Source organism: Carassius gibelio, chromosome B24 (assembly GCF_023724105.1).
Source record: "Carassius gibelio isolate Cgi1373 ecotype wild population from Czech Republic chromosome B24, carGib1.2-hapl.c, whole genome shotgun sequence".
In the NCBI taxonomy this organism is placed as follows: Eukaryota; Metazoa; Chordata; class Actinopteri; order Cypriniformes; family Cyprinidae; genus Carassius; species Carassius gibelio.
In genome coordinates, this window is record NC_068419.1 from 21,120,362 (window position 1) to 21,135,562 (window position 15,201).

Genomic DNA, 15,201 nt, shown 5'->3' on the forward strand with positions numbered 1-15,201 from the left:
TAATCCGTAATAAAAAAAAACAACAACATCATTTAAATAATAAAATATGAATAATTAGGCTACTAAAATGAATAAAATACTAATCAGTAGTATAGTCTGCTAATTGTTATTTTTTATAACTAAATAAAACAACCATGAAAAAAAATGATATAGAATAACAAAATAATTAAATAAAAACAAATTAAGAAGAAAGGGGGGTGTTTAATGCATTGTAAACTGAAAAAAAAATCTCCCGCAGCATGTGACTTGATCTTTGTTACAACGCTGTTGATGATGGATTAAAGTTTGTAATTATTTTACGAGGATATGTAAAATAAAGATTCTTTAGAAACTACACAGGCGGAATTGCGTTTGTGGGCTAGGTTCCAAAATCTTTGGGATTTTATTTTCTTGTAAATAGATATTCCAAAGAGCTACGAACACATTCGGAGATTTCTAACCCGCCGCGCGCCCCCTGGAGGAATAACCACTAACGAGCTCATCACTGGCCAACAGAGGGCGCTCCAGCAAACATCTGCAAAGGAGCCAACGTCTCTGCCTGATTCGTTTTGCAGACATTTAACCATTTAACACAATTTCTCTAGTGTAAGAATAAAATAAAAAGTATATCATTTATACATTAAACATCAGCTCTTATACAATCTTTACTAAGCTTTTTTTTTTCAGTTTCAGACGTTCGGGGCATAGGTTCGGGGCGACTAACCACTGCGTCTTAGGACCCAATTTATGACGCGCATTTCAAATTTCAAAACAAACGACTGACTCGCGCTTGTCAACAGAAGAATTGAGAATGGACGCAGTGGACTGAACGTCTCATCCATACTCATGCAAAATGAATACATGTAGCGTGTGAAAACGCTTGTGGTGATTATGTGTTTGCTTTTTAACAATGTAATCACCATAAATCGTTTTCGTACTTCCCTGATTGAAGATCATCTGACTGCACGGTGAGACGACAGACCAGTGATTCAGTCTAATAGTTAGTGAACTCACGTTAACGTTAGCTGGATCAAATTAATATCTTAAGAGACTGCAGTTATGGAAGATCGTGGGATCTCATCCGAAGGCTCAAACAGCGCAGTGAAAGCTCCCTCCATCGAGGACTTTGCTCTGGTCAAACCCATCAGCCGAGGAGCCTTCGGGAAGGTTTACCTCGCCAGGAAGAAATGCAACTCCAAACTCTATGCAGTCAAGGTACAGGGATACTAAATTATGTTTTGTATATAATGTTATCCTAAATTTGCCAATGCAAACTAAGTTTACTAGCTTTTGTTTATTATAGTTACTGTTTGTCTATATTGTTTAACCATTTTTTGTAATTGTTAGCACTGATAAACAGTTATGATTATTATTTATTGTCAGGTGGTGAAGAAAGCAGACATGATGGATAAGAACATGGCTGATCAGATGAGAGCTGAGAGAGATGCTCTGGCTCTCAGTAAAAGTCCTTTTATTGTGCACCTGTTTTATTCTTTACAGACTGCAACTAAAGTCTATCTGGTACGTACAAAGATGGATCTCATGAAAACCGGTAAAGGTTTCCAAAAGACCTCAGGTGGAAAATATTTAAACGAATAGATCACACAAATCTAAAAATTTGCCAATTTTTTTTTTTTTACTTAATAACTTTCAAGCGATGTAGATGTGGATGAGTTCATCAGAACAGATTTGGAGACATTTAGCTTTACGTCATGTACTCCCCAGTGGATCCTCTGCAGTGAATGGGTGCCGTCAGAATGAGAGTCCAACAGCTGATTAAAAACATCATCATAATCCACACAACGCCAGTACATCAGTTAACGTCTTGTGAAGTGAAAAAACTGTGTTTGTAAGAAACCAACTTATAAAGGCAATTTAATTTCTAAGTCTCTTCGGCTAAAATATTGTAATTCTAAATGGCGCTTCCTTCGATAAAAAAAGTCCATCCCTGTTGTCCTATCACATCAAAATCCAATCACATTTTAGTTTAAAACTGTGCTGAACTGTTTCCGCTTATATATGGTCCAACATTTTTGCATATTTCTCTTCTGATTCAGATTAGTGATGAGAAGTTCGGATCATTTTACCGACTCGGACCTTTGACTCTCGTTCAGCAAAGAAGCTGTTCAGCAGTTTGAGTCATTTCGTTCATTTTTATCAAAATATAATTACAATTTTACATGTTACTTCCCTAACATGTCTAGTAGTACTTGCGCAAACATTGATCACACTACAAACAATACACAACAATGCGGTCTGAGCCGGAAAGAAAATTGATTAGTTCATCTCACGAGTCTTCGGGTTTGAGTTGTTCCTTCATCACGTGACAGACACATCAGCTTTGACCATAGACTGTATAAAAGGCTTTAACCTATCGTTCATTCCTTTTTCACGTGACGTGACAGCATTGGATAGAGAAATTTACAAGCTTCCTTACAAACAAGGTCATTATTATCATCATCAGTATTATGATTATTATTTACTCTTACAGTTACTGTTTCTGGTCTCAAATTGTACTTTTTTACATCTTACAGTTTATTGTGTGACAGTTATGTGTGAATTTCTGTCATGATGGTTATTTTCCATAAACTGAATGTTTTAATAAAGAGTTCGTTTTTATTATTATTAATTCTCTTTCCGGCTGAAACAGGTGAACGTTTAGACTAATTCCAGTAGTATAGAAGTTTGCGCATGTGTGACTGAACGAATCACTCCTGAATCACATTCAAGAACAACCTATCACTAATTTAGATGTGATGACTGTTTCACTAGAGGAAGTGATATTATAAAGTTAAAATCATCTTAATGATGGTTTGATCATTGTGCAGTTTTTCACTTCACAAGACAACAAAACTGGACTGAAGTCATGTGGATTACTGTGATGTTTGTATCAGTTGTTCTGACGGCACCCATTCACTGCAGAGGATCCATTGGTGAGCAAGTGATGTAATGCTAGATTTCTCCAGAACTGTTCTTATGATAAAACAACCTCATCTACATCTTGGATGGCCTGAGGATGAGTAATGAGTATTCAGCAAATCAACATTTTGGGTGAACTACTAAATGTGAAACTTTATAAGGTGCAAGCATGATCTTTTTTTAGGTAATGGAGTATCTGATTGGTGGAGATGTAAAATCACTTCTTCATATTTATGGATACTTTGATGAGGACATGTCTCTGAAATACATCTCCGAGGTCGCACTCGCTCTGGATTACCTTCACAGACACAGGATTATTCACAGGTACAGTATGTTCACAGGAGAATTAGGAGTCATTTGAAGTCTTTTGTTTATCAAACTGACATCCTTTTTGTCATTTGACTCAGAGACTTAAAACCAGACAACATGCTCATCTCAAACGAGGGTCACATTAAACTCACTGACTTCGGGCTTTCCAAGGTCAAACTTGACAGGGGTATGTTTTTTTTTACAAATATATATTTTTATTAATGTTGTTTACAACAAAAATGCTAAACTATTTTGTCTGTGATCTTAACAAACCTGTCCTTCCCCGTCCTCCAGAACTCAACCTGATGGACATTTTAACCACACCTTCTTTGGTGAAGCCTAAGAAAGATTATTTCAGGACACCTGGTCAGGTTCTGTCACTGATAAGCTCTCTTGGCCTCGTGAGTACATTTTCAAAATCATTTCATTTGTATATTACATGGCTCAACAATATGTTTTTTTTTACTGCTGTCCCTGATGATTCTGTAGTTATTTCATTAGCTTTGATTTGATGAAATATTATAGCTAATTTATCAAATATCTAGTTTAGTAGCAAATTTTCATCTTTGAATGTAAATTTAAATAAAAGGGCTATAATGTAACTCTTAGCTATATTAAAAATAACGAACACATTTTTTGATTAACTGTGGCATACAGCGTGATATATTGATGATTTGCATATCATTTTAACTTATTCTTTCTAATTGAAGCTTTCCAGACAGTTATTGCAAGTCATTTATGCAGTTTGGACAAAAACTTCTTGTCCGCTAGCTAATGTTTCTTTGGTGACAGCAAGTTTATTATCTACGAAATACTAAATCAATATCAGTATCCTTCAAAAGTTTAGTTTTACCCCATTAAAATGATCAAAAGTGACAGTAAAGACATTAACAATGCTACAGAAGATTTCTTTCAAATAAATGCTGCTCTTCTGAACTTTCCATTCATCAAAGCATTTTGGAAGAAAAACTATCTTGGTTTCAACAACAAAATATATTATTAAATCAACATCTAAAACGTGTTTGAAATGGTTAAATCTGAAACAAATGTTTGAAACCGTTTGTACAATGTCATATTTTGACTTAAATTGGCAGAATACCCCGGTGACCGAAGGCAAGCGTCACGGCAGCACAGTGTTGGGCAGCCCCATGTCCTGTGACAAAGTCAAGCAGAGGAATAGTTCACTGTGTTCGCCTCTGCTGAAGAGACGGGCTGATCATCTGAATTCACCAGTATGCACAACTCGAGCTCTAGGTATGCTTCAGAATGATGTGCTTTGAAAGTCTTCCGTTGTTTTTGCTCTAGTGGAACATTGTAAAGCCTAACATGTGATCTTCTCTAGGATCCAACAGTGTGTTTAGTCCTGGCCTGCTGGCTAGGAGTTTGACACCGAGGCTGATGAAGTCAAGGAAGAGATTTGAGACTCTGAGTGCTGGGAGTGCACACTCATGTCTGTTACCATCCACTACTGACTCTGAAGACTGTGTCAGCCCGATGTGGGAAGATGAGCAGGTTTGGTATCAGCATTACTCTTTTTAACATTCACAACATTTTAATGTACAGTATATAAAATTGATTTTTGAGCAATCAATGATGGAAAAGGTAATCAAAATAAAAGTAGGGGAAGTGAGTAGCACAATTCAAAATGACCAGTACATTTAATCAATTTCAAGAAAATAAAACTCTATAATTAATTATTGATATTAGGGCTGAACGATATTGGGATAAAATTACATTGCAATATTTTATTTTTCTGCGATATATATTGCGATATGAAATCTAATAAAAAAATTTCTTACAAACAAAAATATGTGAGCATTCTTACGTTCTCATTTTAAATGATTTAAAGGTCCCGTTTTACGCGCTTTTTTGAAGCTTTGATTGTGTTTACAATGTGCAATATAACGTGTTCATGTTTCGCGTGTAAAAAAAACACAGTATTTTTCACACAATTCACCTATCTGTATACCGCTGTTTTCACTGTCATAAAAACGGGCTGATGACTTCCTTGTTCTATGAAGTACCTCCTTCAGAAATACGTAACGGGTTCTGATTGGGCCAGCGGTACCTGTGTTCTGATTCGACAGCAGCTGAGAGCAGGCTGCCCTCCTGGAAACGTGATTGGGCTAGAACGCACGTGCTGGAGATGTACTTATAATCACAGGAGCGTTTTTACTGACGAGATGCACATGAAAATCTCATTCGTTTTTTTGCACAGCCCTAACATCTAGTTAACAAAGCTAAACAGCGTTGCCCTTTGTGTAATAAGTTACAGAAACTGTTAAACGCACCAACTTAAATAATAAAATACACTTACCGGTTGTGGTCCATAAACAACGCCTTCTCCAGACAAAGAGGGAACTGCTCCATCTTTCAGGAATAATCTTAGTGCGAATCCGGCATTAAACTGATTGGGATTGAGCAAGCCGTCCTCAGCAAGCTGTCCTCAGCAAAATGAGCTGCACATAGTTTTACATGTGGAATATAATTTTCGGGAACCAAGTTAAACATAAATTGTAACCATTAATCTCCAAGTACAGCGTACCACGCCCCCCTTTTTGTGAATTTATGTGGCCGGTGGTTAGTCAACAAAACTGTTTAAGTGAAGTCATTACTGCAGGAACTAGAGGGCTGTAGTCCAAACGGGTCGTTTTTTGTAGGCGAATTCTGTTAAATCAAATATCTCGCTTGGCATTGGACTTTGAGCTTTAGAATTTAGATATTATTTATACTCTTACAACAACATTACACACTAACTAAAGTTTAAAACATGGGATCATGAAGAAGGGGACCTTTAAACATCGAAACCATCGTGTCAATTGATTAATATGCGCGAGGCAGTATATCTCTCCCTCTGTCTCTCTCTCCCTCTGCCCCCCCCCATCCCTCTCTATCTCTCTCTCTCTCTCTCTCTCTCTCTCTCTCTCTCTCTCTGCCCTGTCAAAACTTTCACTCTGTGATGGTTAAGCTGTGCAATTAATCTGCGAATCACATTCGTCAAGGGCCGGGGAGCAGCTGGCCCGTACAGTTAATGAATAACGGATCAACTACGACCTACATCGCACATCCTGCGATGTGACTATCGTGGATTCGTACATCGTGATATCGATGCTTAAACGACACATCGTGCAGCCCTAATTGATATCAATATATTGTGTAATAAATAGTGCTGTCAAATGATTAATCACGATTAATCGCATCCTCAATAATTTTTTTTTTCACAGTATATGTGTGTGTACTGTGTACATGTGTTTATATAAATACATACCCATGCTTGGATGCATTTAAAATAAAAATAAAAAAATACATATATATTTTATCCAAAGCAACTTACAGTGCATTCAGGCTATCAATTTTTACCTATCATGTGCTAATTGTTGATAATTGATGATGCTAATTATGAAAAATGTAAACAAAACAAAAAATCAAGTGTAGTATAATCAATTAATTAGGCTTTAATATAAAATGTAGAATTTAACTTAGTTTTCACAGCCATTTCTCCAGTCTTCAGTGTCACATGATCCTCCAGAAATCATTCTAATGTGCTGATTTTGTGCTCAACAAACGAATAAATTTTTCATAATTATTTGATGAATTGAAAACAGCATGTACTTGAATTGGAGATCTTTTATAATACAAATGTCTTTAATGTGCGTTTTGGTCAATTTAGAATTTTCAAGATGGCGAGAACCTTCCACAGTTAAGCAGAAGAGAAGTGGCCAATAGAATGTCAAGAAACATTCCCTTGACACCGGTGGAAAGAAGGAGGATGTTTCCAGCTCAAGCTCAAGATCACAGCACTGTTTTGACTCCACTCAATATCCAAGTGGACAACAGCAGAATTATTAAACCAGAGATTTCTACAAAGAGGCTCCAGTTCGGTGCATCCGACCATTGTACTACTGCACTGGGTAAAGCTGATCCCCATCGATCATTTGATAAGACCATTCCCAAACCAGAGCCGCCAACAGAGTCCAAATCCTCAGTAAAGAGAGCTTTTGATGAAGTAGAGAAAAGCCCAGAACAGGCTGAGATCCATTGCAAGAAAAACGACACTGAGTACAAGAGGTCTTACCACATTCCTGAGGACAACTCAAGGGCCCACACAGGCTTGACAGGAATTTTCTCTACTGTGGGGTTTGGTGATGTTAAAAGTGCATCGATATGTCAACAGATGAGTGAGAGAATGGGCCCAAAGCAATCTAGTCCCATAGCCGTGGCCAAAAATCTCTTCTGTGATCTCGAAGATCAAGGTGAGGAGGCTTTGCCTAAAAGCCCGACCTCACCCGGTGATGACCGAAATCTCAGAAGAAGTCTTAGTTTAGATTCGGACGGCTCAGCCCATGAGATATCAGTGGTTAAACAAGAGTCTTTTTCGTCCTCTTTTGAAGAGCTGGATGAAAACGAGATCTCTGTAGTCACACCGGCAGCCCGGCCCACCTTGGCTACACCAAAGCACAGCAGTGCAAAGCAGCATAGGGGTAAATCTGAGCGTTCTCTTCTTGACCATCCTCGTGGGCTGTCTGACAGTATGGTCAAATCACCTGGCTTCCTCAAACCCAGGAACATGGTTGCATTTAGGAGCTACTGCAGCTCCATAAACCGCTCCTGCACTTCACATCTCAGCCTGGCCTCTTTGGATGCCATGGAGCTATCTGCGTCAGCCTCCTTTCACAATGCCCAGTCTGCAGTGACTCCAGTTCAGAAGAAAAGGCCCAGTCTGAGCAGCTCACTTTACCAGGTGAGAATCTTTTGGCTAAACTGGAGAAAAAGGGTTGGAATTGGAATTGGAAATGAAAGGATGCTTGCTTTTTCTTTCCTAGACTCCACAGCAGATGGTTGTGTCTCACACTCCCTATAGGACGCCAAAAAGTGTTCGTAGAGGTCCAGAACGTGTGGAAGGGGCTCCTATCCTGGGAACTCCTGATTACTTGGCACCGGAACTTTTACTAGGCAAAGCTCATGGTAAGCATTTAAATGGTCAAGTTATAGAAATATGTAGGGATGTAACGATTAACTGCAAGCTGGTTGAAAATCGATGTCAAATATGTGACGATTCAAATCAGTTGAGATGCTGAACAAATTGCTATTCAGTTAGGGGTAGGAGTCAATATGAACGTTTTTTTTTCTGAGGGGAACTTATTGTCTGGTATTTTTGATTCTCATCTTGCCTCTTTATAATGCATATTAAAGTTCATAAGTGTTGCTTTGTTAACAGCAGAAACCAAGGAAGCGCTTTAAGTGCCACCTGCTTGAGAGTGAATCTGTCTCATTCTGTCTCATTCAGCTCGTCTGCTGTTTCTCTTTCATGCAGATATTTTGTATGCATTGTTTCACATAACCGAAGTCAAATCCATCTGTTTTTGCTTCAGATTTCAAAATTATACAGTCTAATTTAGACTAAAAACCTCTCATGTTGCATGTTTGCAGCATCTTTGTTTGGATCATGATTGTAATGCATTGGTTCCCTCTAATTTAAAATGGAAAGAGCACAGACAAAGCCTTATTTTTTTTATAAATATAGAGATTTCTTTTGTGTTATTTGATTTGGGGCTTGTTTTAAAATGTACATTTAGTTTTGTTATTTACATTTACATTATATTTACGTTTTGTTATTTAGCAGACACTTTTATCCAAAGTGACTTACAGATGAGGACAATAGAAGCAAGAGGTGGCACGGTTCAACTTTTTCACGATTCGGTTTGTTTCAGGGTTCTAGAGTCACGGTTTTCAGTACAGTTCGGTATGTGCTATGTTTATAGAAAAACGATGCTTTCTAATAAATTAAAAAAAGAAGAATATTCTGTCCAACTACAAGCAACAGCACAAATAAATACAATAAAGATACAAACAATAAACAGTGATTTTCAGTTATTATTATTATTATTATTTTTTTTTTTTAAGGCAGGTCTTGCATAAGTTTTTAGGTACAGAAATTGAATAAAGTAATCATTGCATTTTGCAATGTATAAATGAAAGATTATTCTTTATCAAAGGTATAAAAGCTTTTTAATCAAGAGCAGTGAGTTAAGTCTTTGTTGTTGCTGTTCGATTAATATAAAGACTGTCACTTTAAGATAATGCAATTCATCCGGCTGTGTCTGCAGTAGGATACTTACCAAAATGGCCATTGAACCAGTTCACCAAATCGAACTGAATCGTGATTACTTTGATGATGTTTTTCTTACCTTTCTGGATATGGACAGTATACCGTACACACAGTTTCAATGGAGGGACTGAGAGCTCTCGGACTAAATCTAAAATATCTTAAACTGTGTTCCGAACATGAACGGAGGTCTTATGGGTTTGGAACAAAATTAGGGTGAGTCATTAATGACATAATTTTAATTTTTTGGTCAACTAACCCTTTAAAGAAGAGTAAATGGCTTGTCTAGGTTTTTTTTTGTTCTCATCGCTGTTGTAATGTCTGGTATTCCAGAATTCGCATCCATCAACAGAAACGTATGTTAGAGGAACCCTGTTTATTTTACGTGTTATTTATAGCAAACAATATTACAGATGCTTTATCAGATTCAAGTTGAACTACGGTCCCAGCGCGTGCCGAACCGTGTGTGGTGAACCGAACAGTTTGGGGTTTTTTCAGCGAACCGTGCCACCCCTAGAAGCAATCAAATCCAACAAAAGAGCAATAATATCCAAGTGCTATATTGGTATATTTTTATAGTTATATTTCAATTTCACAAAGAAATATGCAGCATTTTGTCCAAGCAATAATAAAAGCACACATTTAATTCATAATTTGTCTTTAAAAAAATCTTAAAAATCTAAAAATCTTATTTTGTAAAAAAAAAAAACTGAATCGAATCATGAGTTGAGTGAATCATTACATCCCTAGGAATACGTGTAGAAATATTGCCTCAAATATTGGGTAATGATAATGGTCAACCATTATCTCAAGTATAAAGACACCTAATATAAAAAAAGACTGAATTTTGTACTTTACCTTCATTAACACACATTATGTTTTAGTTTCAGGGTCTGTAAGTTGTGGTAAGTATGCTAAACTGTATTCAGTAAGATTCCAACCAATGCAGATGTTGGTGCATGTATGGGCAGCTTTACCGAATTAAGGCCTCGATATACACACAAGTCTTTTTTTTTCAAATATAATTTTGAAATACCAGACAAATGGTATGCTGGTAGCATACTTCCTGACGCCACCCTCTGCAATTCGACGAATGTGTATATATGTGCTGTGTGCTTTCCTCTTAGTAACAATGTAAACACACAGCAAAATGACAGCCATGAAATAACAGCAGTTAGGAAAGCATCTAATCATAGTGATGTGTAGTTTCCACCAGCTCTGCAATTCAGCACTCCAGTAATGTTAATTATATAGCACTTTATACAACACATTTACACTATTAAACAAAATTTTTGTCTTGCTTTTAATTTTAATTGCACATCAAAGAAAGTAAAACCACAGATCAAACCTACCTATTACATAATGGCCATGGACCAGTGGCAATTTGTTTAGAAATTAAAGCAATATTTTACAGCAAAATGCTTTGAACTTCTGAAACAAATGCTAAACAAATTTTGGTTTGGCCTAATTTGTTGGAAATCATGTCGCGCTAGTATATCGGGGCCTTGAATTAAGGACGTGGCTGGCTAATTCCATTATGGGCTGCAGCTTTTGTGATTGGCAGCTCCTGATTCACCTCCCTTAATGCTTCAGTAATGCTGTCTGAAATGATGGTTCTTGGGAATTCTGGGGCATTCAGTGAAAAATATTTTGTTATATTAGTTAATAGAGTCAAGTAAACAACATTTATGGATCGACTTGCTGAAAACTGTGAACACTAACTTTGTAGTACTTTTGAAGCATTGCTTTCTTTATTCGAGTAAAGTGACATGTCAATTTCTGACTAAACTGTTGGTGACAGGACTACCTGTTTGGCTGGAAGACTGTGGGATGGTTTGGGGAAAGTTTTACAGCAGTTTTCACACACTCCATATACTCCACAAATCCTCACTAGAAAGTTCCATCTATGTTCGTTTTGGCGGTATTTCTCTGTAGAAGTTGAGAATTAAATTATTTTTAGTTGTTTAAACTTCACACTAGCCCTTGTCAATTTGGGTGTCTGATGTGGTTTTGTAGTTTTAGTTGTCCTTTTTAACTTTTGTGCGTATGTGTGTCTGAAAAAAACAACAGTGGCCATGTCAGTGTTGCCACCTTGTGGACCTACTAATCTAGCCATATGCACTCGTCTGTTGCGCAAAAGTACTGTATTATTTAGATATACTTGTTAAGCCCAAAGTGTACTTCAGTTTTACATGTATGCTAAGGTATGGTACAGTGCATGTGGCACAAAATTGGAGAAAAATGTTTGAAAAAGATGGAACTTTGCCTTTGTTTTGCTCACTCTGTCAAATGTAGTATGTTTGAAAGGCTGTGCTTTGTTTGTGTAAAAGCTGAACTATACGTTCATGTTGACAATTTAAAATAAGTTCACGTTTGTTCTATGGGTATAAAAGATACCTCAAATAGTGCAGCTTAAGAAGAGGCGTTCTATTACTTTTCCAAGCAAACAGACCATTTTCATAATAAAAAAATCCTATCAACTTTGCATCGAGGAAGGGACTGAGGTAAATCCAGAGATCTGGAGGTGTACTCTTTTGACCACCCAGAACACCCTAGCAACTGCATGGCAACACCCTGCCAACCACCCAGCACATTCTAGCATTGGGGTTTTGTAGTTATGTTTTCTTTTAAATAGTTATTTTTGTCTGTTTTGTGCCACTTCTTGATCAGTTGAAGGTATACATGTCTGAAACTTAAGCATCTTCCTTTCAGACTCCTAAGAACATTATTTATGACCTGATGACTGACTGTTGTTCAGTTTTGTAATATGACCTTTTCTATCATGATACCCGAGTTCAAGTCAAGCTGGTTTTGTGTGTTGTGGCTGTTTCCTTTTCCCCTCAAAATCAACTCACGAGCGCTGCTGTCACTGCTTTCTAATAGTGGTCACATTCTAACACATTTTGTGCCAAGTTTCATGTTTGTAGAGATAGAACAACGAGTCTCAATTAATAAAATTTTTGCTTTCCTACAGATTTTATGGTGGATTGGTGGGCGCTAGGTGTCTGTCTGTTTGAGTTCCTCACAGGAATCCCACCATTTAACGATGAGACCCCTCAGCTGGTGTTCCAGAACATTCTCAACAGAGGTGAGAGGGCCAGAGATAAATACATGTTTGTTTTTTAACTATATATACATATTTCTTAAATACATTAAACAATCTTTTGTATTCTTGAATTGTTTGCTATTTCAAATTATTATACATGAATTTGCAGAAAAGTTACGGGTTACGAGGGTGAATATTTCATGACAATGACATTTTTGGGTGAACTGTCCCTTTAACTGTTTATTATTATTTTCTCATTATGATCTCAGAATGGTCCCACCGTTATGTGTAAATCTGTGCCCCTCAAGTATATTCAAATGAATGGATATTTAAGTTTGTTTGTCTTCTACACCATGATGTGTACACTAATGCAGTGTTGACTGTGTCTGATCTACATGTGCTTCATGAATGATGTGTACAGATATACCGTGGCCAGATGGAGACGAGGAGTTAACCCAGAACGCAAGAAATGCCATAGAGATTCTGCTCACTATGGATACAGCCAAACGTGCTGGCTTAAAAGGTGGATACATACACCCACACACACTAACATCTTATACTTAAAGAGCCAGTAAGATGAAAATTCTAAGCTTCCTATCACTGTTTATAAGTCCTGTACATTAGGTTTAAATCCATCCAAGGTTAAAAAACATTGTCATTTTGTCAAAATATCATTTTAAAATTACCTCAATTCTCAGAGATCCCCAAACAGTTCGCGCGAAGCTGTTCAAAAGATTCAGTTTCCTTAAACCCCACCTTTCGGTTGCATACTGTGTTCTGATTGGTCAACTGACATAGTTTTGATTGGTTGTTCCCCACACAACTTCATGGTAAACAATGCGTTAGCATCTTTTTGGGGTGAATTATGTCTTATTCCTCTCACCGCGAAGCAAACAGTAAAATAAAAAACTTGAACAGTCTCGCTGCTTTTTCTTCTGTGTGTGCGTATTCAAGCCGCGCGCTTCAGTTTGAATCTGAATATAGCGTTCAGCGCGGGGGCGTGGTCACATTAGATATATTGAATGGAGACGTGAAAAACGGACACCGCGTTGTTTTCATATGGATTACTTTATCACAGAATATCTGTTTTCGACAGCAAAATGTTTAGTTTTAAAGTAGACATGTCAAGCTTTCTATAGATATCTCTCTCATGTCTCTTCGTTGAGTATTCACGGAGTTACACTTGATTTTAATGACATTTTTGTAAACGAAGATCAGCGCAGAGAAAGGCTGCAGACAGCACACATACTGATAAGACGCTCGGGAGGAAACAGACACCTAACTTCATAATCATACTTCGCGTTGTGATTCGGAGATGCTTGTTGGTCCAAATAAAGTTGGTAATGAACCCTCTTTTATGGCCAAACGCTTTGAAAATCCCGCTGTACTCATCGAGATTAGAAAAGCAGTCATCAGTGAAATGTTGTGAACACAACAAAAGGGATTTGTTGTACTGCTCTGGTATTGTGGTAAAAATGAATTTAACCATTTGGTTCTTCTGAAATTCATTTTTTGGCAGTGAAGATAAAACAAACTTGCCTTTACAATTAAAAACACACTGTCTCCTCGACATGATGCTCTCACACCAACCAGAGCGTCTGTGTGTGGGGGTGGGGCAGGTCAGAGTTTTGTTTCTCCCATGACGGTGGGCGGAGATTATTATGCAAAGTGCTCCTAGTGACGTACATAGAGATGGGGAAAGGATTTGAAATCTCTAACGACTCGTTTCAGCCATTCAGAGTTGACTCCTTACTTTAGAAGCCATTAACTTTATAAATCGTGTACTTTTTGGTTTAATTACTTTGCGCATTGTTTACACTGATGGACAGCTACATCATACACTGTAATACAGGTAATTTTTGATTTCCCATCTGTGTGGCTCTTTAATTCTCAATTGTACCATTTACTGACGTCGATACTAATGTGTTTTCTGTAGAGCTCAAGGAACATCCGTTCTTTGAAGGTGTGGACTGGGAAAACCTTCACCATCAGACTATGCCCTTCATCCCTCAGCCCGATGATGAGACAGACACCTCGTACTTTGAGGCGAGAAACACGGCCCAGCATCTCACTGTATCAGGCTTCAGTCTGTAACACACACACACACAGTGCTCTTGTTTGTCCTTCTGTTTCTCTCTTCTCTCTTCACTCATGTTGGAAAGTGTCCTGAAATGCTGCGAGGTGGGATTTTAACACTTATCCACATACATGCTGCAATATTTGTATAAAGTCTTCCGTTATGTTTATTTGGAAAAAGTAATATATTATGTAACACTAATGTTTGTACTGATTTAAGATTGAAGATGTTGCTATTTTTACTCATGTTTTCTTGAAACGATGCTGGTCGGATTGTGATTTTAACATGCTAAATATTTTATATAGTCTACAGCAAGTTTGATTCTGGACATGGTCGCTGCTTAAAAAAAAAAAAAAAAGTACTTTTTTGTCAATTTATAATAATTTGATGCATATACAACACTTTGAAAAATGTGGTTTACAAGCCTAGGTTTCAGATGATTCTAGAAATGTTTAATTAAATAAAATACAATTGTTGTATTAATAATCAAGCTTTATTTCTGAATTAATTTACTTTGGATATTAAACATGCAGTTTTTTTTTTTTTACCATGTAAGCATAAATGCATACATTTCACTACCTGAGGGGTCCTTACTTTCTTACATGTGTTAAAAGTAATCAGAATACATTATCTATTTGCAATCCATATTATAAACTGTACAATGTTTGTACATGTAATGGACTACAATGTGTAAGTACTGATAATCCAGCACTGATTATATTAAAATTACAACAGCTAAAAAATACAACTGATGATGTAAGTGTT

The 15,201-nt window shown here is 37.1% G+C and overlaps 1 protein-coding gene across 2 annotated transcripts; it reads left to right on the plus strand.

The window, feature by feature from the left end:
* Window positions 1–736: 736 nt before the first annotated feature.
* Window positions 737–14,922, plus strand: mastl (microtubule associated serine/threonine kinase-like). 2 transcript variants are annotated; one of them, XM_052595963.1, is made up of 13 exons: window positions 737–947; window positions 1,028–1,194; window positions 1,363–1,500; window positions 3,083–3,222; window positions 3,306–3,394; window positions 3,502–3,608; window positions 4,302–4,461; window positions 4,550–4,719; window positions 6,878–7,948; window positions 8,031–8,172; window positions 12,288–12,401; window positions 12,781–12,882; window positions 14,296–14,922. In XM_052595963.1, exons 2-13 carry the CDS (start codon window positions 1,039–1,041, stop codon window positions 14,451–14,453), a joined length of 2,547 nt encoding a protein of 848 aa, XP_052451923.1. In that variant the 5' UTR covers window positions 737–947; window positions 1,028–1,038; the 3' UTR covers window positions 14,454–14,922. The 2 variants fall into 2 exon arrangements, with proteins under 2 accessions (XP_052451923.1, XP_052451924.1); XM_052595964.1 differs by having other exon boundaries at window positions 1,037–1,194.
* The last annotated feature ends 279 nt before the right edge of the window (window positions 14,923–15,201 follow it).

What these genes read in the sequence shown, in the direction of transcription:
- mastl (XM_052595963.1), top strand. Translation starts at nt 1,039, where the DNA reads ATGGAAGATCGTGGGATCTCATCCGAAGGCTCAAACAGCGCAGTGAAA. An exon ending in CCAAACTCTATGCAGTCAAG is followed by an intron (nt 1,195 to 1,362) that starts GTACAGGGATAC and finishes ATTTATTGTCAG; the next exon opens with GTGGTGAAGAAAGCAGACAT. An exon ending in TGAGCAGCTCACTTTACCAG is followed by an intron (nt 7,949 to 8,030) that starts GTGAGAATCTTT and finishes TTTCTTTCCTAG; the next exon opens with ACTCCACAGCAGATGGTTGT.